The sequence below is a fragment of the Lepidochelys kempii genome, chromosome 11 (genome assembly GCF_965140265.1).
Source record: "Lepidochelys kempii isolate rLepKem1 chromosome 11, rLepKem1.hap2, whole genome shotgun sequence".
Classification (NCBI taxonomy): domain Eukaryota; kingdom Metazoa; phylum Chordata; order Testudines; family Cheloniidae; genus Lepidochelys; species Lepidochelys kempii.
Window position 1 is genome coordinate 47,075,115 of NC_133266.1, and position 23,290 is coordinate 47,098,404.

General features: G+C 40.1%; 1 protein-coding gene across 1 annotated transcript in view; it reads left to right on the top strand.

Annotated features, from left to right (window-relative positions):
* The window catches only part of PPP1R1C (protein phosphatase 1 regulatory inhibitor subunit 1C), an 83,908-nt gene that overhangs the window by 19,722 nt on the left and 40,896 nt on the right, over window positions 1–23,290 (top strand). Inside the window, exons 3-4 of the mRNA XM_073304757.1 lie at window positions 14,405–14,442; window positions 18,750–18,810. Of these exons, the coding sequence (XP_073160858.1) occupies window positions 14,405–14,442; window positions 18,750–18,810 (99 nt within the window). The remainder of the gene's footprint in view (window positions 1–14,404; window positions 14,443–18,749; window positions 18,811–23,290) is intronic.

Genomic DNA, 23,290 nt, shown 5'->3' on the forward strand with positions numbered 1-23,290 from the left:
CTGAATTTAGGCTCCTAAATCTTGGCCAAGACACTAATTACTGACTAATGAACATTCAGGGCAGGGTAATGTCTCTCTTCTTAGAGGTATAGGGCCACATTAATACTCAGATAAGGTGCGTATTTCACCAGATGTGATTCCATTAATTGAAACGGGCCTACTTGTGCAGTAATGTAATATTCAAAAAATTAGAATCTAGTCCATAATTAGTAGAATTCAACAATACAGACCTAGGCAAAGTTTTTTTTCTCCTGCTGATAATCGCTCATCTTAACTAATTAGCCTCTCACAGTTCATATGGTAACTTCCAACTTATCTGTATGTATATATCTGTCTTCTTACTGTATGTTCCATTCTATGCATCCGATGAAGTGGGCTGTAGCCCACGAAAGCTTATGCTCTAATACATTTATTAGTCTCTAAGGTGCCACAAGTCCTCCTGTTCTTTTTGTGGATACAGACTAACACGGCTGCTACTCTGAAACTTGACCTCTCAAAGTGCTTTATTACACATAACTGATGAACATCTGCCATCTGGTAAACACCCAGCTGTCATTCCATGCCAGCATACGCCATGACAGCTTCTCTGACACTGAAGTCAAGTTTCTTGTTGGTGGTTTTCTGCAGAGTAGTTTGGCGGTATGGAAATCTATTCCTCTAATGAGAAGTCAAAACCACAAGACAAACTTGTTACCAGAAACACTTAAACAGTTTTCTTAAAACAAGACTTTAACAGTAAATGTTGCCAAAGAAAGATGCATTTTGCTCTCTGTAATTTAGATTTCATACTGAAATTTCAGTAGAATGCATGTCCCTAATTTGCCAAAGCACTTAAGCACCTGCTTAAATTTAAGCATACGTGCAAATATTTTCCTGAATCAAGATCCTTTCCTGCATTTGCTGTGGTTAGAATGTACTCAATTTAACTAGTAAAATACCATCCAAGAGCCAGATTCTGTCACTTTTACTTTCACTGAGTCACAGATTCATAGATTTTTATGGACACTGTGATTAGCTATAAAATTTAATTTAGTAATTACTGCATCAAGTCCAAGCAGTGAAATCAGTAGGAATAGTTGTGGAATAAGGCACTAATCAGTGTGAGTAAAGGTGGAAAAATCTGGCCCTAAGTGTTTACATTAGAGATAGTAAGAAACATAACCTTATTTGTGGAGCTATAGCTCTAATATGCTTTATTGTATGTTTAGTGCCATATACATTATGCTTTACAAAGATCAGTAATGAAATGATTCAGTGAACTAGAATACTAGATGAATAATAGGTTAGGAGTACATAATAAATATATCCCAGAGAAAAAACTTGAAATGACAAGTCCATATATCTGCTAATCCATTAATTTAGTACAAAGTTTAGGTATCTTTAAGGTTTATTGAGCGTTCAGACTCTAGAACAGTGTGTCCAGGGTGGAGAGATCAGAACTCTGTAAAGAAACATTAAAACATCAAAGGGATTTTCAGTCTGACACAAAGTTAGAAGGAAATTAACAGTAACAGTTGCTGGCTATATTCCATCTTCAGATATAAAAGTTATGGCATGCACAATATTTTTAATCAGAGCTGTGCCTTAATAGTGTCTATGAAGAGTTGGACAGAACTTCTTACAAAAAAGTGATTTAATCTAGCGGGTGCAAAAATAAATTTAAAAATAAGCATGCCCATTTATATAGGTGTTCTGCCAGTGAGCTGGCTTGATTAACTAGATGCTACAATGCCCCTTAAAGAAACATTTTAAATTCAGTAAATATAAAACTCATATGGATGAATCTAGGGAAATGGAATCCTTGCACTTCTGTAGGCTTAGGGACTTAGGGACTTTTCTGTAGCAACCTGCATGGAACTTGGAGGGAGCAGCAGAGCCTGCAGAATGGAAGAGTCTAGGGAAGGCAGCAGGCCGTCAATCTGTGAGCAGATAGCTGCAATTGAAGCATCCCTGTAAATAGTTCTCTTAAGAAAGAGAGTCAGTTTCATTTTACAAGTATGAAGTCCTTACAAGTTATTATCCAGCATATGGGACACAAAACACTTCCTTACTCTAGATGAAATCCTGACTATTGAAGTCAATGGCAAAGCTTCCATTGACTTTGGGGAAGCCAAGATTTCATTTATATGTATATGTTTATATTTCTTTCTCCCTTCACATGGGCAGGGAGCAGAGAATTCTTGTTTGCTTGTTTTTGTTTTGCTGATGCAGGCCTTAAGTGCCAATCTCTGAAATATTTTCTTAAGCTTTTCTAGGCGTTCAAGATGCAATAGGTGTTGGTACGGTGTTGGCATATGTGAAACATTGAGGGTCTGTGATTAAACTTAACTTTTGTTGTGTTGGAAACAGGAAAAATATGTTTGTCTCCAAGTTGATATTCTTTCAGAATGAAATAATTAGATGCAGCTATAAAGCAACTCTCTGTTAGACATTGAACTGTACCTTCTGTACACAGTGACACCTTGTGGTTTTCTCATGGACTTCTCCCTTCTGTAAGTAATTCTCTGCACTGGACCAATTGCAAATTCTGTGGGAGGAAATTTCTCTCTAAATTATGCCTGATGTTTCAATGAATTATTTAGCCTTGATGATTTATCTCTGCTAGTAAGATATTTTCAGCTGCATCCTGCACACAAGGTGACATGTTAGAGACATGAAAAGAAAAACTCTTTCACTTATTCATCGCTGGCCAACTGAAAGGCAATTCCCTTTATTTCACACAAAGGGGAGACTGTGGTGCTTAAAGAACTGCTAAGAGGCTTTAAATTCAAATTAGCAATGTTTACATTATGATTTAAAGCCAATCTCTACATCAATTATTACAACAGGGAGATTTATTTTAAAATAGTGTCTCCCCGTGCCCCTTCCCCACCCCCCGAGTTGATCTCTTCCTCTCATAAGAATTACCAATCCTGTAATTGCTCCCATATGACTGATTAGTGACTTTATGTCAGGAGACTGCTCCTATATTTGAAAAATCTTCTAAAGATACAAGTTTTCCCAACAGTCTTTCTGAACGAGGCTCATTCTATTGTAATTAGAGCTGACCAAAAATTGGCAAAAAATAAAACTGAAAACATTCCATCAATTAGAAAAGGAGTACTTGTGGCACCTTAGAGACTAACCAATTTATTTGAGCATAAGCTTCCGTGAGCTACAGCTCACTGTAGCTTACGAAAGCTTATGTTCAAATAAATTGGTTAGTCTCTAAGGTGCCACAAGTACTCCTTTTCTTTTTGCGAATATAGACTAACACGGCTGCTACTCTGAAACATTCCATCAATTGTTTTTGCCATTTTTTGTGAAAAATTTTGACTGACATTTTTGTTGCCATTTCAATTTTCTTTGGGCAGCTCCAATTCTGATGCACATCTGCTAAGAATCCTAGAAGACTCTGTGACCCCAGTGTTCATAGTCTTAATAATCCCTAACACAAACTTTCTGCTGTCTTGGGCAGAGACTAAAAAATTTTGCCCCTTTCCTTCCTCTACTTCAGAGCCAAAATCTAGCCCTTCCCCCTCTGATCTAAAGTAAATTAAAAAAAGTATATTTAAAATAATGAGCAGATTGAGGGGGCGAAACCCTGATCCTACTGAATAGGCCCGCCTTTTACCAAAGGTCTCTATCAGGTTAAAGAGATTAACAAGGGAAGAGTTGGATTAACAGCAGAAGGGGTGGCAAAGAGGGCAAAAGAGGCCACCAGAAGATTCTCACCATTATATCACCATTTCTCTCTATGTTTAGGAATCTAAGCCTCCCACGTCTGGAGGGACAGTGCATGAGGTATATCACTGGGACTACTTGCATGAGTAAATGCTCACTAGTGCCAGTAAGGATTGCTCAACATAAGTTCAGTGCGCAGGGTAGCAAAATGGATGCAACATGACAGCAAGGTCTTTTCTGAACACCATGTATGTATGTGTGTGTGCTTCCTGACTGTGCATTTTTAAGAAACTCTTAATTTACAAAGTGGTTAGTAAAATGGGTGAAACATGGAAGGTGTGCCTATGCTGTAGAGTGCAATCTAGAGTGTCCAGGATGGCAGGTAGACTCTTGGGGTGGCATTAAGTAGATGGCAAAGAAGCGGAGAGGAGAGTGAAAAAGCCCAGGGTCAAATGCTCATTTTAGTTACAGCAGCAGAAATCTGGGGTAATTCCACTGATTATAGGAATTATCGTGGATACTCCAGTGTAACAGATCAAAGTTTGCTCCATCTGAGGAAGAATTAGAAGATGACAACAAAAAGCACAGAAAGAAGATGACATTTTTGTGCCTATTATAATACGTCATCTGTGTTATGTGGTAAAACTGGGGGCCTGATTCACCACTGTGATATTCCAGTTTTATGCCAGTGTAACTCCATTGATTTCCATGAGCTATGCTAGAATAAAGCTGGAATAACACTGTGGTGAACCAGGCACTCTGACTTCTTTCTGAGGGTCTTGTGTTATAAACAAATGCACTGAGGTTTGCTTTTGAGATTTAAGATGGCTCCATATTCCCTTGAGGAAAATTACAGTCTCAATATGTACGTCTTAAGGGAATTTTGATCCTTGTAAGTTATGAAAGAGGATTTTGTTTCATGTCCAGAATTATTATGCAGTCGTCACTGGGTCACTAGGTATTGATGCCCTTCATTTGCAGCCAGCACTCCTACCAGATTTTGTAGAGAGACTCACTACGATGGGGCTGTCTTTGCAGCAGACACTTGCATGTCTGGAGGAAATGGCTCTATTATATTTTTTTTGTTTGTTTTAAAGTTAATTTTAAAAATTGCTATTCAATGGGATTTGTTCTAACAAAGGGCATGGCTGCTCCTGGTCGGCACCGCTAATGTTTACTTCTTAATGTCCGATGCCGCAAATGCAGAACTAGGCAAACATGATCAGGCTAATTTATCTGGAGGCAAAGCTTTCAAATGGGCAACCAGCTGATCCATCTGACCTATGGCATTCCTGGTGTTAATGGGTCTTAGAAACCACCTGGCGGGGATAAAGAGCCAGGAGGTTCTGGAGTTATTTTCAGTACAAATTGGGGCTGTGCTGAAGTTGATTAGGTTTGGGAATACTTCAGCCAACTGTGTTTGGGCTGGTGTCAGTCGTGCAGAGTAATTTGTAAATATTAGAGCTAAATTAATAATACACATCCATTTCTCTCACATACAGCCTGAGTCATCAGGCTGTATGTTGGAGAAGTGGAGGTAGGCTAGGGAGATGAAGTCTAGCCTCCAGCCTGGGATTTAGGGTACGAGATTGGAATGCAAAGCCCCTCCATGCCACTTGATCTGTCCCAACTCAGATCCAAGGGTCCATCCCCTGGCATGCCCCTGTGCAGCCCTCCACAGTAGCTTATGGCAGACTTTCAGTGGAGGCCCCTTCCTCAGTGTTCAAGGAGTATGCTGGCACCATTACATCGCAGCTCTTCCTGCAGGTGCCAACAGTTTTTGCCTTATGGTACCGTCCTATAGAATTTAATAGAAAATTGTACCTTTTTTCAATCGGCTTTTGGACCATCCTACATTATTTAAGAGAGAATTCTATCCTTGGCATAGAATTCTATAAGATGGTAAAAGCTGTGTAGAAAGAGTGTAATTCTCTGTGGGCCAGTAGCTGTGGTATTTCAGTTTTATGCTGAAATCAACCCCTTGAAGTTACATTGACATAAAACTGGAGAATCCTCTCCTACAAGTAGTAAATTCTGTAAAACACAGGTAGATGTCTGTAGGTTCAGGAGTAGGGGGTCTAGATTGAATACATTACTTTACAGCAGTGCTTGGATTTAATTCGAGTCATTTAACTATAATTATTTTAAGTAAGGCATTCAGAGGCCTTGGTAACTAATACATATAGAATATTTATTATTATTTCTTTTGGACAAGGCAGCCTAGTCATAGCTTAGAAAATCCATGATATGTAACTTTGTATTAGATTCTAGTGTCATGACTTTTTTAAAGGCCACAAACAGTGATTATTCAATTTATTAAAGCAATATTGATTAAGGCCCTGACCCTGGAAAGTGATAAATCCTTGTGGAATCTCATTAGTTCCAGTGGGGCTCAATACAGGCATAAGCGTTCATACAAGTCAAGCTCTTTGCAGGATAAAGGCCTAAAAATGACAGGCAAAATGGGTGACTGACTCCTACAGGTTCTTAGCACGAATCAGCCAACTGTGCCACTGTTACTTACTCTTTTCTCTCAGATTAATGTTGTTATGCTCTAGAAATCCCCTCTGCACACAGGGCATTGATTCGTACAGTCTCTCCTAGCCTGAACTCCGAGAGCTCCATTGGTGAAGGTGCCTGACTCAACACAGTACGGAAGGTTTCATATGCTACTAACCCTACCAATGGCCCCATTGTAGAAGAAGCAAGGGCAGAATGGCCTGGGCTGGTGCTTCTCCTCTGTATTTTTATTAATATTTCCTGTACAAATCATATTATTAGGGTTCCCTGTAAGACCAAGCAATAATTTAGATGCTGATTAGAGTATGAAATGCAGTGGAACTGTAAAATACTTACTCTCTTGTCAGCCCTAGAATAAGGGAGGAAAAACCTGCCTCCAGCTACACTTACCCTGGCAGCTGGGATATTGTAGTTTAATGAGGCACTTTTGCAGTGCAGAGGTTTACAGGGGCACACGCTAATGCTCAGCAGGATTTGCCATATTTCTTAGTAATTAAATGAAATTACATATGCCTCAGCAGCAGAGTTTTCCTGGAGAGACATAGACAAAAGGAAACCAGACAATTCACTTTGTCAAAGTGTTTCACATCTTTGCCTGACTAGATATTTTTCAATTTCTTAGCTCAGTCTTGCAACAAGATAGCTTGAGAAGTGGTTAGAGCAGTATGGAAAATCCTCACTGCAGGTTAAAAGCAGATAATGTAACATTTTTGAAATTGGCTTGATTTTTTTTTATATGGAAAATAAAGGTCATTTTGGGGGAAGAAAATAAACAATACTAAGATACTGAATTTCTAAGCTACATTCCATCTGAAATGCTTTCTGAACACCACTTAATGTAGCTAAATAACATCCCCTCGAAACAGGTAGGTAGGTATCACTCGTTTTATTGAGGAGGAAACTAAGGCACACAAAGGAAAGCCAACATTTTCAGAAACCTGCACATTCATCTGCTCCAATAGGTGGCCCAAGAAATTGCTAGATATGTCAGAAACTGGTCATTTGCCGATGCAGTTACTGAGATTGCTTATTTAACTGCAGCTATTGTCTGTACAATTTAGGCGTATAATTGCAGATGCAGTTTTCTGAAAATCTGGGCCTAAGGGACTTTCATGAGGTTACACAGAAAATCCAAACAGAGCAAGTCCACTGAATGCCTGAATCAAGGCCTTCCATGTACCCTCGTGAGAAAGGCTTCCTTTGTCTCATTCACATCCCAAGATGGTCATGCTGACAGAAAGAACTAAGAAGAACTGAATCTTTTTTTTTTTCCACCTAAGAAAATGATAAAATTTCAGCACAAGTCAAATGCACAGACATCAGCATTTGGTCCATTTATTTCACATAAAAAATAATCAATTCATATTTGCTGATAGACATGGCATTATTTTGCTACAGAGAAATTTTGACAAGTGAATACTAATGAAACAAAAACTGGTTGAACGAGTTTCCAGGAGCAGGAACATTTGATTTCTCACTAGTTTAAGATTTAAAATCCCTTCCAATGTAACGTTTCACATAATGAGCCACATTCCTGGCTCTATTCCACCTGCTTTGCTTGTTCCAGTGTCACAAAGTAGCAGAGCTGGCTCTAGGCCTAAGCAGACTAAGCAATTGCTTAGGGCCCTGAGCAGCTCAAGGGGGCCCCCTATTAATTATTAGTATGTGTTGTGTGTGTATATGGGGGAGCGGGTATTTCTGCTTAGGGCCCCCAATAGGCTAGCACCGGCACTGCAAAGAAGCCAGAAACCCTCCAGCTGATAATTCCCCCAGCCCTATTGAAAAGCGGGCATATCTGGAGGAGGATCAAAGGATGGCACCACAGACTGGTGGCTGAGCCTCTTGTCTGTGTAGCAGTGGAGGGAGGTGTGTGTAAAAAGGGCTTGAGGGATGCTCCAGACCATTAGCACCATATCCAGTGTGCACCCAAACCAGCCATCAGCTATCCAGACCCATTTCCCGGGGCTCCGTCACCGTGGTGAGCTCCACCGTGTCTCCTCTTGCAGTAGTCATGTATGCAGGCACTTCTCCCTGCCTGGACAGCAAAAAGGAAAAAGCCAAGACCAAAAGGAATAGCGCAGTAGGAATGCAGCTGCTTCAGAAGCAAATAGACGGATGATTGGAGCTGCTCAGAAAATTTGACCTTTTAGTCAAAACAAAACCAAAAAATTTCAGCCAAAAAGTGAAAGGTTTTGTTTTTCAGCCTAAAACTACTTTTCAGTTTATGGTTTTTCAATAACAAAACTACCTTTTCCAAATAAAGCAGAAATGTTTAATGAACTTTTGGGGGGTCAAAACCCAATTTTCCATATAAAAACAGTTTCAACAGAATTTTTTCAACAAGTCCTACTGACTAAACTGATGAAATAACTAATTTATTTTGGAGTAAAAAATGTAGGTCTTGCCTCTGAGGATTAGGTTTCTGAGTGCCATTAACATCGAGTTGCATGTTGATCAAAGTAATGAATACACCCTCAGCTTTTTAAGAGTTTACAGTTATTTTGTTCTTTATAAATTAAGCCGTGTTTTCCTATAATATTAATGCTGTCCTCTAAACACCACATGAATTGGGCATGTTCAGGGTTCTTCGCTCAGACCCCTATTCCCCTCTCTCCCTGTTACTGCTAGAAAACTGGGGGGTGGGAGGGAGGAAATGTTTTAACAAGGTAAAAATGAATGGAAGTAGCACTTTCCCTTTTCAAAGTAGCACTTTCTCTCATTTTGGATGGTCTGTCTCTTTAAATGAGAGAAAGAAGCACAAAGTGACAATGCCTTTTTTCTTTGGGGGGGGGGGCGACAAATTAGAAAGTGACCGCAAGTGCTTTATTTTCCACTTTGTTTCACTCTTTCACTCCTTTCCCTTTTCTAAAGGGAAAAGGGCGTTGAAATTAAAGAAGTAAGAGAGTACGATTTTAATCTCCAAAGTAAAACAAATGAACGCAACCAAAATTAAATGAAAATTTTTGAAATATGAAAATTTTTCACTGGGGGGCGGAAAAAACAGTTTCAACCAGCTCAGCTCCTGAGTCCGAGTCCAGTGCCATAACAGCAACATCCTTCCTCGCTGCTATTTTATACACAGTTGGGCTGCCCAGGCTGAACCCAGGGCAGAAATTGATCCTTTGTTGTACAGAAATATTGCCGGGGCAAGGCTGCCGGGAGAGTCTAGTGTGACCTGATTGTGCCTCCTAGTGGAGTAGAGTGAACTGCAGGTTTTTTTCTGAGCACACACACACATTTCTCAGCAATTATACCTGCCACTCACCGAGCTTTTTCTGTGCTGGCAGCTGCTCTCTGTATAGGGTGACCAGACAGCAAATGTGCAAAATTGGGACAGGGGGTGGGGGATAATAGGTGCCTACATAAGACAAAGCCCCAAATATCGGGACTGTCCCTATAAAATCGGGACATCTGGTCACCCTATCTCTGCAACCTGTTCTGCCTTCCATGTTTATGACTGAAAACTGGAGCAGAAGTTTTTATTTGTTCTTACGACTGGAGGAGGAAGAAGATTACTTAGTCTGACGAGATATGATTTTGCAGGATGACTCCATTGGGGAGCCCACTAGTGAGATCAGAGGCCAAGTCATTTATAATATGTCACCTCATGCCCTGCACAGTCGCTGTGAGTGCATTAAGTCTATCCGATGAGAGAAGAGGGAAGGGAGGCAGATGTGTAATGCTCATGTTTCCTGTCTCCATTCTCATTCTAAAGAGACCACGTTGCTCTCTGCACAGTATGGTCATGTTTCTTTGCAAAACTAATAGGGATTTGCTGGGAAACTGATAATCCGATATAGCTGTGGTCGTTCTGACTGCCACCCAGAGCATGGCCAGCTTCTGACCTCTTTTATAACAGGGTGGCTCTGGTGTAACTCAACTAACTGCATGATGATGTGGGTATGAGGATATGTCTGTGCTAACAAGCATTAGAAATTGATCTGCTCTGAAGGACTTTCAGTAAAAGAATTCCCCAGTGCATCTCCCTCCACCTTGCAGAAATGTCACTGGGCCAAATTTTGCAGCTTTCCTTCAAATGCCTGTGAAAGTGAGTGGGAGTTTGCAATGAGCAAGACTCTGATTCTGAAATGGAATCTGGGCGGCCAGAGTCCTGCATCTGGCTGTACCCCCCTTGATTTCAATGGAGCTTCACAAAAGTGCAGAGATCTACCTCCATGAATCTCACTTCAGAATCAGGCCTTATGTAATACTGTTATTTATGTAGATAGACTGATAAAAGTGCCGATCCCACTGCTCTTTCTAAAACCACTGAGCAAAGTGAAGCCCTATATTTGAAGTCTTTGTTTACTCTGCCAGAGACTGAGCTTTACTTAATTCACATGAACTTAGAATCCCTTGAGCTTCAAATGTTATTGAAACATTGTAGCTAAGAGTCTACAAACTCTTTCCACCTTTCCTCAGCACAGGTGTGGTAAAATCAAATCAAACCACCATTAATCTCAAGTGCATCTGCCTTAAAATATCTTGGGTACATATAGGTCTTTTCCCAGCTATCCAAATCCATTTCTAATATGCCATATTAAAATCCAGTGTGGAAAAATGTCATATGTTCAGATTTAAAATGTAATAAAATGATGTATAGTTGTATGATGGAAGAACATGGACTGACATAAAAAATACTTACAAATAACAGAGTGCGATGGAATCTGTAAGGGAAATTATATCAGGTGTAAATAGCCTGAATTTCAATTCCTAAAAGCCTGGCCAAAATGATTTTCATTCTTAATGAGGTAATTGTCAGGGTATTAAATGTCAGTCTTTTTCTGTATTATCATAACAGACTTTGGGTGTAATCCTGGCCCCACTTTAGTTTTGTGATTAAGCTCAGTGGGGCCAGGATTTCACCTCTCATTATTAATGAGCTCCAATATTTATGATTTGTTTTAAATCATTCCTTGAACTCTCTCAAGGGGAGAGAGCACCCAAAGAGCAATTTAGTAATGATATCAAGCTACCCACTATTAACTGAGTTCATGGGGATTTAGCAATTAATATCAAGTCACCATAACAATCCACAGTATATTAAATTCTGTCATTCACTTGGCTTTTTATTAAGGAGACTAAGAGATGTCTGGTTTAGTTAGTTCACAAAGATCATACTCTTCCCCCTCCTGCCTGCCTTTTCTTCCATTTCTCTAATTACTTGGGTCTTTTCTACATGATGGAATTTCCTGACAGAACTATACCAGCATAATTATACCACTATAGTTATACCAGTAAAACTCATCATGTAGACACTCTTAATTGGGAATACAAGTGCCTTTTTCCCTGATACAGCTTATATTGCTTTCAAAGCGACATAAGCTAACTCAGAAAAAGGCACTCATTCTTAAATCAAATTGTCTACCCGGGGGGTTACATGTAGGTATAACTATAGCACTATAATTACACTGGTATACTTCTGCTGGTTAATTTCCCCACGTAGATTAGCCCTCAGTTGCTCATTCACTCCACTTCACTCTCCACTCCTTTGCCCTTCTTTCTCACCAAAAAAACTCCGTCCTTTCACCCATGGCTCACTCCCACCGTCCACTTCCTCTGCTCCTAGTGTCATGCAGCTGAACTCATTTGTGGGAACTCTTGGGACAATGTGGACATCAGGCTGCATGTTGACCAGGCCTTATCCGCTTGTCCCTTTACTACCTCTACTATATATGCTACCTCTTCCTATACATTTGTTTTCCCCTTCTTCAGTTCTTCGGTATTCCTTGCCAAACTGCTCTATTTCTCCATCTGCATTCATTCCTTCACCCACAACTCCAGCCTCTTTCCTATACCTTCAGCATCCCCATAATACCTTCTGCCCCATCCTTCCTCTCTGAGGAAGATCTCACTGACTGAGATTGACCAGATCAATTGTAACTTCTCTTTTCCCCGCCCCCTTCTTTCTCCCTTACACAAAGGCTAAAGTTTATGCTCTACTCTCTTCCACCAAACTGTCTGTCTGTCCTATTGATTCAACTCCTCCTGGCAACTAATCTCCATCACCATTGCCTCTCCAACCATGGCTCCCTCTCCTTTCTTCCCTTCATCTCTCAGCTCATTGAATGCACTGTTTGCAGCTGCTTCTCCAAGCCTGTCTCCTTTAACTCTAAGCTGGAGCCCCTCCTTTCCGGGTCCTGATCTCCCCACTCTATTGAAATTGCAAACACAATCAAGTCATATGATTTCAGTGACTTAATTAAAAAGTAATCAAATGGATTTTGTTCATTCCCAAATTTTCACATAGGTGCTATGCTGGATATTTGGTGCTGATTGCATTATAGCAACTATGTGGTTTTTTCTAAACCCAAACAGGGTCAAATCCTGTTCATATTACTAACTTCAGTGTAAGTGCTGCTGAGAGTAAGGTGAACAGGCTAGTTTAGCAGCAATGTCCATTGCTGATAGGTGTAATGTGACCCTGCTGAAAAGAATTGCAAAAGTGCAGGCTCTGATGATTAGAAATGTGCAAACCTTAAGTGTTGAAACTTGAAACCAGACAAAATGTTACTGGTTGCAGGTTTTGTTCCCAGCCCAAGGCTCAGCTCAAGTTTTGTTGCGAAATTCACAATCCTGAGCAGATTTAAGATGGAATGTCACCAAACTCAGCTTTCACTGACCTTTGGCTTCATTCAAACTCTAGCTCAAAATGAAACACAGAGTCCTGATCATGAAAATCCCTTGACACACTCAATTCCCATTGAAATCTCTCACCCACAGAAAGCATTAATGATTTCCTATTTAGTGCTTTCAATCTTTAGCTCTCCAAGTGCTTTACGAAGAAGTGTTAAGTATCACTATCCCCATGAGTCTATGATTCTATGATTTTATAGATAGGTAACTGAAAAATAACTTATCCCAGGTCACACAACAGGCCAATGGCAGGAACAGGTCCTATGAATCTGAGCCTAGCGCCCTTTCTGCTGGCCCAAGGCTGCCCCCTTCTTTAGTAATGAACTCTAATTATTTAGGGCCTATTTTAATTCATCCTTTACTCACTGGAATATCAGTACTTTTAATGCATGTCTTATAAAGTCATATGTGGAGGAATTGCAATTAATCAGTTAATGTTTGTGCAGTTCTCAGATACCAAAGCGATGAGCACCGTAGAAAACACTATTAAACAAATAATTAAATAAATAAATTCTTCCTGGCTCTAATACAATAATCTCTCTCTCTCTCACACACACACTGGGCCCTATTTTCTCTTCAGGTGCACATGCACAAATTCACCAGACTTTAGTGGAAAGTGCACAGGGGCATTTTAGGATGGAAGATCTTAGAGTGGGGCCCATGTGTTTTGATGGTGAGAGATTTGTCGCACTCTATTTTAGTGTCACTTTTTTTTAGAGCTCTGTAATTATGTGGCATCAAAGGTCTTGCCCAGTGGATAGTGTAGTAATTGGAAAATCATCCTTGACCATTAACAACATGCAAGTTGTGACAATAGAAAGGTAATTAATTCTTATGCAACAGGGCATAAACTGATTGCAACTAAGTGATAGGAAGCGATTGACCTCCTATCCCATGTACAACATTGCACAGTGTAACAGATAAATTATAGGAGGTATTTACTTTCTTTAGAAGTACTAAATTTAGGTTGTTGATGGAGGCAGTATATACCATGTAAATTAACCAAAAGCACTATGTAATAACAAGAAACACTCCATGGTCACTTCTCACCCTAAACCAGTGTGCTATCATGAAACTTTTAAACTGTGAATTTAGAAATAATTATATTAGAATTGCTAATTTTATGTATAATTATAAGGTACTCTTCAGTGATGTCATTTTGCTGTTATATTAATAATTTAACAGCTCGTAGTTGGTATTAATGATTATTAATTAATTTCTAGTTGTGCCCATAAACTACTAGGTGTTTTGCAAACATAAAAGAAGGTGAAGTTCCTGTCCCAAGGACTTACAATCTAAGGGACAGATTTTTCAAAAGTGCTCATTGCCTAGTGTTCTGAAGAGGAGCTGTTGAGTGCTGAGCACTTCTGGAAATCTGGCCAAAGCACTTATATGTTTAAAGGGTGTTGATCTCTTTGGCCTACAGGACAGACAAAGGCTAGGGGAAAGCTGTAAATCAGTGGAGTTATTCCTTATTTACAGTGGAAATACTGTTGAGATCAGAATATGGTCCACAACATTTACCCTGGAAAAAACAAGTTTTTGGTACTCCCTTTTCTCTAATTGAATCTTTTCCCTTTTATAGAAATAGATGAGAAGAGAAAGAACAACTCACAAGGAGAAGTAAGTTAGTTAAATTTTTTTAAATAGTGGGCTATTGTTTAACAACTATTTTGAAATATTAATTCTTGCTTTGCTGGCTTATACAATTGTTTATATTATCAGGCTTCCGTAACTGACACAGCTTTTCATGGATGAAGCTTCTAGATAAATGGCTTTGTACAAATACCTGTTGCTCCTTTAGTTCTGGTCAGTTTCTCCATTAGTCTCTATTCAGGTTAATGAGCACAGCAAACGCCATTCATTAGTACAGGGGAGATTAGGGATTGCAAGCTTCCTTTCTAATTCTGTACCAGGGCCAGAACTAGTACTCATTGAAAGCAATTAGTCTTTCCATTGACTTCAGTGAATATTAGCTCAAGTATTAAGTTTGCAATGAAGTCTAAGGTTTGTTCCTCCAGTTCCATCTCTTTTGCCCCCAAACCCTCCCCTCGATCTCTTTCTCTTGTTATGGTGTTTTAAGGAAGCAAGCACTGCTTTAAATAGCAATGGGCAGTATTGTTTCAGACTTAGATCCAAATACAGACTTCTGAAGCCTTGCTGTGGTGAGGAATCAACAGCATGTCACACACTGGTGTAAATAGCTCTCTTTGAATACAACAAATGTTTTATTCATAAACAGCATCTTCCCATCCATTATGATACAACGGGATAATAGTATTGGCCATATTTATGTGAAAGTGTTTTTCCTAAGAGCCAACTTAAATTAATGTCTGTTGAAAGACTAGATCTGTTAGAAAATACAATCTCAGACACCCAGAGAAATACAAAGAGGCCTTTCAAGTGAACTTAAGGATGAATTTCCATTACATCACTATGATAAAAAACAATAGGAAATTGATAAGATCAAAGAATAGTTCTTTTAGGCCTGGTCTACCCAGTTTTTGTACCTCTATAATTGTTTTGTTCTGTGATGTGACATTTTATGAAAATAGATATACCTTGTACAACTCCTAATATAGATGTAGTTATGCCATTTAAAGGGGGCTTATACCAATATAGCTTAGTTCCCTTTCTATACAGAATAAAATAGATGGGTATAGACACTTTTATACCAGTATAATTAAATCCACACAATAACTTTAGCTATTCAGGTATAGTTACATATTAGTTAGATACTGGTATAGTACAATCTTTGAGTGTAGACAAGGCCCTAGTGTCAGCAGAATTCCCTCACATCAAGCCCAACTAAAAGCATGTAATTTGAATGTTTAAACTCTTTATTATTTTAGGAGAGTTTCAATAAGAACATAAGTACAGGCATACTGGGTCAGACCAATGGTCCTTCTAGATCAGTATCCTGTCTTCCAACAGTGGCCAATGCCAAATGATTCAGAGGGGATGAACAAAATAGGACAACTATTGAGTGATGCATCCCCTGTTGTCCAGTCCCAGCTTCTAGCAGTCAGGGGCTTAGGGAAATCCAAAGCATGGGATTGCATCCCTGATTACCTTGACTCATAGCCATTGCTGGATTTATCCTCCATTAACCTATCTAATTCTTTTTTTAATCCAGTTATACTTTTATCCTTCACAACATCCCCGGCAATGAGTTTGATTGCGCACTGTGTGAAGAAATACTTCCTTTTGTTTGTTTTAAACCTGCTGCCTCTTAATTTCATTGTATGACCTCTGATTCTTGTGTTATGTGAAGGGGTAAATAATACTTCCTTATTCACTTTGTTCACACCATTCATGATTTTAGAGACTTCTATCATATTGTCCCTTAGTCGTCTCTTTTCCAAGATGAAGAGTCCCAATCTTTTAAATCTCTCCTCATACGGAAGTTATTCCATACCCCTAATAATTTTTGTTGCCCTTTTCTGTATCTTTTCCAATTCTAATATCTCTTTTTTGAGATGAGAGAACCGGAATTGCACACAGTATTCAAGGTGTGGGCGTACCATGGATTTATATGGTAGCATTATCATATTTACTGTGTTTTTATCTATCCCTTTCCTAAAGGTTCCTATCATTCTGTTAGATTTTTTGACTGCCACTGCACATTGAGTGGATGTTTTCAGAGAACTATCCACAATGACTCCAAGATCTTTCCTGAGTGGTAACAGCTAAATTGGACCCCATCATTTTTTATGTATAATTGGGATAATATTTTCCAATGTGCATTATTTTACCTTTCTCAACACAGAATTTCATCTGCCATTTTGTTGGCCAGTCATCCAGTGACAATCTATTGGAAAAAAAGAGGTCTCATCAGTTTGTTTGTGTGCTTTTATGAATGTCAGTATTTCTTTAGTTATTCTAGAATTGAACGTGTTAACATTACTTTTTTGGAGGCTTTTTTCTTTTGGATTATCACTTCTACTATTTATTTATTTATTTGGTTGCACTATGTCTTTTACTGAATGATGATGAAAACAAATCTTTCATTCTTTCAATTCATGTAAAGATATATTTCCCATATGGGTATCAATTTTACATGGAATGTTAGTTGTATAAGCTATTTTATTTTAATGCTGAAAAACACGTCTTTATATCCAGGCTTGTTTTAAAACAAAGTTGGGCCTATTTTACCCAGGAACGAAAAGAACTGCACCTGAGGCCTTATCTATACTATCGCAGTAAGTTGACCCAAGTTATGGGTCTGATGAGGTTCAACAAGGACAAGTGCAGAGTCCTGCACTTAGGACAGAAGAATCCCATGCACCGCTACAGACTAGGGACCGAATGGCTCAGCAGCAGTTCTACAGAAAAGGACCTAGGGGTTACAGTGGATGAAAAGCTGGATATGAGTCAACAGTGTGCCGTTGTTGCCAAGAAGGCCAATGGCATTTTGGGATGTATAAGTAGGGGCATTGCCAGCAGATTGAGGGACATGATCGTTCTCCTCTATTCGACATTGGTGAGGCCTCATCTGGAGTACTGTGTCCAGTTTTGAGCCCCACACTACAAGAAGGATGTGGAAAAATTGGAACACGTCCAGCAGAGGGCAACAAAAATGATTAGGGGACTGGAACACATGACTTATGAGGAGAGGCTGAGGGAACTGGGATTGTTTAGTCTACGGAAGAGAAGAAAGAGGGGCGATTTGATAGCTGCTTTCAACTACCTGAAAGGGGGTTCCAAAGAGGACGGCTCTAGACTGTTCTCAGTGGTAGCAGTTGACAGAACAAGGAGTAATGGTCTCAAGTTGCAGTGGGGGAGGTTTAGGTTGGGTATTAGGAAAAACTTTTTCACTAGGAGGGTGGTGAAACACTGGAATGCGTTACCTAGGGAGGTGGTAGAATCTCCTTCCTTAGAAGTTTTTAAGGTCAGGCTTGACAAAGCCCTGACTGGGATGATTTAGTTGCGGATTGGTCCTGCTTTGAGCAGGGGGTTGGACTAGATGACCTCCTGAGGTCCCTTCCAATCCTGATATTCTATGATTCTATGTGGCTTAGGTTGACTTACCGCAGTATCTACACCGTGCTGTGTAGACTGAAGGTGCTCTCCTGTCGACTTCCCTTACTCTTCTCATAGAGATGGAGTATTGGAGTCAACCAAAGAGTGCTCTGACATCGATTTAGCGGGTCTTCACTAGATCTGCTAAATCAACACCCACTGCATCCATTGCAGCAGAGCCAATCTACCGGTAAGTGTAAACAGGGCCTTAGACACAACTCTTTGTATCTAATCGTGGCTTTTCATATAAGTAGGTGGCATCCCAGGAACCTGGATCTGATTCATACAACATGCCTTCTTTATGAAGAACTCTTATCATAGATACAGTTACCCTTGTGAATTCTGATCAATTGTAAGGTATAAAGATGCATTAGTTCTGGATATCAACGCAGCCTACAAAGTTTGTATGTGTAGGTGGGTATGTCTTCAGATTCTGGGGGCTACTTCAGACCCATATCTACTATAGGGTTGGCTGAAATCAGGTGAAAGGGGAACAATATATATTCCACAAGGCAAGAAAAGTGTTCCCAGAATTGCAAATCTCCCACTTTGTTTTCCAAGTAACATGGATATTTCTCTATCAGAAGTGCAAATGCCTTATTCAAGAAGGTGTGCTACATGAAATATTACTGTAACACATGTGAAGCATATCCAGAATAACCACACCACCATATTAGATAATAATTATTTGGATTGTCTACCACTGACTGGAGCAGAACTAATAGGAACTCAGAGGGAAAAAAGGGCTATGTGAGCAATACAAGCCATGTTGGGAAAAGAGGCAATGTAGAAAGACTGCATAACTGATAACTAGCAGACTTGATTTCCCCTCCCCTCCCCTCACCTTCCCAGGAAATGGTTTGACACTTTCCTTCTATGTTTATTAAACCTCTTTCTCTTATTCCTAGTCACAGAATGCCTCCCCTAAGCAGAGGAAGCAGAGTGTGTACGCTCCTCCTGCCATCAAAGGTACTGTTCAGGTACTGTTTCTCATTATGCTAATGCATGTTTTGTTTCTGCCCACTGGTTTTCCACCATCTCCCTAGAATAAAAATCAACAACTAGATAAACAGTGAGTATATTTGCCCATGGATAACTCACCCCAGGAACGGTTGGTTGCTTTAATTCTTATCTACCTGTGCATCTTATCTATGCATTTTCATACTTTGAATTAATTTCCCTCCACTTTTTCCTCTTCAGGGAAGTATCCTAGCAGCACTGGTATAAAGCAGTCATTACTTGTCAACTTCTAGATGCTATCACCAGCATGTGGTAACACATGCTTAGATCCCAATCGTTCAGACCATTACTTATGCAATTAGTCCCATTGCTTTGAATGGAACTAATTGCATGAGTAAGTGTTTGCAGGATCTGGCCCATACAGCTCACTCCCTCTTATTTAGAGCATTCCTTGGTGTTGTATCTTGACTTTTGGGCAACTGCTAAAAGGAGGGAAGGCCAAAGCTGCACATTCACGACTGATCTTATGAGGTATAGATCTCTAAGGCTGATATCAAGAGGAATTGAGAATTCTCAGCATCTCCCGGGAGGGGTTTGGCCCAGATCCTCTAATGTATTTAGGTGCCTAACTGCCATTGATTTAAACTGAAGTTAACCCTAAATACCTCTAAGGATCTGGGCCTTAGTGCTTTTCAGAATTTGGACCTGAATATGAGCAACAGAAGTGGAAGTAGTGATCAGGACTCGTGCGCTTAGCCATGGTTTCTGAAATGATGCTGAACAGTGTTTGTCCTTGGCCACATTTGCAGCTAAGTGTGTTCAGAACTGGATCACTTGCACCTTTTATTGACACTTATTGTCAGCACTGGGTCATTTTCATAGTGCAGGCAAGGGTCCGTTCTTGCGAGGTAGAAAGTGTCTCCTGCCCGGTGCTGAGTGTCCTCAACTACTATTGCTTCTAATAAATGTAAGTGATCACATAGCAAAGAAGTAGAATTACAGTAAGTTAGCACTGTTTCCTATAACGCTACTAAATAATTATGAAATACCCCATACTCTCCTATGGTAGTTTAGCCTATAACCCAGGTACACATAACTTGTTCCATAATTTGAAATTTCCAGCTCTGCTCACAGTAGTAGCTATAACGATATCACCCATGTGCATGGGAATTATGTACCATGTTGGGGGGAATTATTTACTACTCTGGGTTAAAATTTCATTTACTGGATATTAGAAATATATTGCTCTATCCAATTATATTGATTTTCTGAAAGAAACCCCCTTGGCATGGGGAGCAATAATGTCTATTAACCTCACATATTGTCTTGCTGTACACAGAGTTCAAACTAGATAGTGTGTAAAAAAGGTGTATGCGAAAGTTCAGTTTCTGTATTTCCTCATGATGATCTTGGTTGCCATGGGCTCACCAGCTTTAATAGCCTCTTGGAGTATCAGGTATGTTTAGAAACTAGAGTTGCTTACTCGTTCTTTAAGATAGATGTAGGAATGGCTAACTTCTATTGAGATCCTCACTGCAGGTGACAGACTTTCTAGTTTAAAATTATATGGTTTTCTCTGAGGTAGAAGAGCTCACAGCTGGGCTGAAATGGTTCGTAAATAAAACAAAGCAAAACACCACACCTCTGCAAAGTTATCCCTAAACACAACAGGCCAGAGTCTGCTCCCAGTCACATCACTGTGAACCTGAACAACTTATCAGGTAAATGAATTACTTTAATATGAACCAGAAACTTTTTAGTTCATGGACGCAAAGTCCACACAGGGGAGTTACAGTGCAGCACTTTGGTGTGCACTGCTCTTCACACCCAAATAGTCCAAACTGTGGGGCAGCATAGAGTCATAGAACCATAGGGATAGAAGGGACTGCAAGGGTCATCTAGTCTAACCTCCTGCCAAGATGCAGGATTTGTTGTGTGTCAACCATCCAAAGACAGATGGTTATCCAGCTTTCCTTTGAAAACCTTGAGTGAAGGAGCTTCCATGACCTCCCTGTTCCATTGTCCTATTGTTCTTACAGTTAGGAACTTTTTGCTGAGATTTAATCTACATCTGCTGTGCTGTACTTTGAACCCACTGCCTCTTGTTCTGCCCTCTGTGGCAACAGCGAACAACTGTTCTCCATCTTTTTTTGTGACAACCTTTCAAGTATTTGAATACTGCTTTTATGTTCCTCCTTAATCACCTCTTTTCCAAACTCCTCTTTTCCAGTTCTTCAGCCTTTGCTCATATGGCTTGCATTCTGTCCCTTTGATCATCTTTGTTGCTTACCTCTGGATCCTTTCCAGTTTCTTCACATCCTTTCTATATATTGGTGACCATAACTGAAGACAGTACTCTAGCTTCAGCCTAACCAGCACCAAGTAGAGTGGTACTATCATCTCCCGTGACTTGCAGGCTATGCTTCTGTTAATGCAACCTAAAATTGCATTTGCTTTTTTTTTTTTTTTTTTGCAACAGCATCACACTGTTGACTCTTGTAGAGGTTGTGATCCACCACAATTCCCAGATCCTTCTCAGCAGTGCTGCTGTCAAGCCAATTATCCCCCATTCTGTATTTGTGCATTTGGTTTTTCTTCCCTAAGTGTAGCACTTTACATTTGTCTTCACTGAATTTCATTTTATTGTCTATAACCCAGCTCTCCAATTTATCAAGATCCCTTTGAATTTTAGCTCTATCTTCCAAAGTGTTTGCAACCTCCTCCCTCCCGAGCGTTGTGTCATTTGCAAATGTGATCACTATGCTCTCTATTCCTACATCCAGGTCATTAATAAAGATGTTAAATAACACCAGACCCAAAACAGATCCCTGTGCAACCCCACTTGAGATCCCCTCCAATCTGATATCATGATAGTTATTTGTTTGCGGTTGTTTAACCAATTATGTATCCACTTAATGGTAGTTCCACAGAGCCTGCATTTCTCCAGCTTACTTATCAGAATGTCATGTGGGACTATGTCAAAAGCCTTGCTAAAGTCCAAGTATATTGGGTTCACTGCATCCTCCCATACACCAAACCAGTTACTCTGTCAAAGATGCAAATCCAACTGGTTTGGCGTGATTTGGAAATCCATGCTGGCTGCTAGTGATTAACCCTTCATCCTCCAGATATTCCCAAATTGAATGTTTTATACATTGCTCTAATAGCTTCCCAGGTATTGAGGTCAGGCTGACTGGTCTTTACTTCCCCAGCTCCTCCTTTTGTAGGACCCCTTCTTGTTGTCTGTAACATTTATTGCCATCTGTAACTCATTCTTTGTCTTGGCTTTCCTGAGTTTGTCCCAACACGCTTGCACTGTTCCCATGTATACTTTCTTGGTGACATGCCCCTCCTTCTATTTCCTGTATGTATCCTTTTAGGTTTTTAGATAGCTAAAGAACTGCTTGTGCAGCCACATTGGCCTCCTGTGGCTCTTATCTTGCCTCTGCATGGGAATAGCTTGATGCTGAGCCTCTAATATTACATCTTTTATGAACTGCCAGCTCCCATAAATTTCCCCATTAATACTAGCTCATGTGTGGTAGCTAATCTTGTGTTACCTGCTTGTGAATGCCCCATCCACTTCCTTTTCTTGATTTGGTGGTCTATAATAGACCCCCCACCAAAACATCTCTACTACTATTCTCTCACCCTAAGCTCTCAGTAGGTCTGCCACTCACTTCCTCTTGGACCTGAGAGCAAGTGTATACATTCTTGACATACAGCATGACACCTCCTCCTTTTCGCCCATACTTATTCTTCTGGAACAAACTATATCCCTCAATGCTGGTACTTCAATCATGTAAGTAGTCATATTAAGTCATAATTGTCTTCACATATCACAACTATTTTACAGGCTGTCTTGTTGCTTTTCTTCTTGCCTCTTTAATGCAGTTGTGGTTTCTCGTCCCTTTTTCAGAATTTAGCTCCTTCCCCTTGACGTTATTGCTTGAGCCTAGATGCACATTGGCCGGATTTTTGTCACCATCCCCCATAAGATCTGGTTATAGCTCTTCTTATTAGGTTAGCCAGACAATGTCCAAATATGCCCTTCTCAGTATTTGATACCTGGAGCCCATCCCAGCACAGTAATCCTCTTTCCTGGAACATCAGCTCATTGTTGAAGACACCAAAGCCCTCTCACCAGTGCCATCTGTGTAGTCATGTTTTTACTTCCATGCTTTAATAGTCCCTGCCCAGGCCTTTTCCTTCAACAGGGAGCATGGATGAGAACACCACTTGTGCCCCAAACTCTTTTATCCTTTTTCTCAGAACCATGTAATCTGTAGTGATCTGCTTAAGGTCATTTTTGGCAGTACTGTTGGTGCTCCTATGGATAAGCAGGAAGTGGTAATGGTCTGAGGGCTTGATGAGTCTTGGCAGACTCTCCATCACATTCTGAATTGTAGCTCCAAGCAAGCAGCACACTTCTCAGGATTCCCGGTCTGGATGGCAGGTTGATGACTCTGTCCCCTTTAGGTGGGAGTCC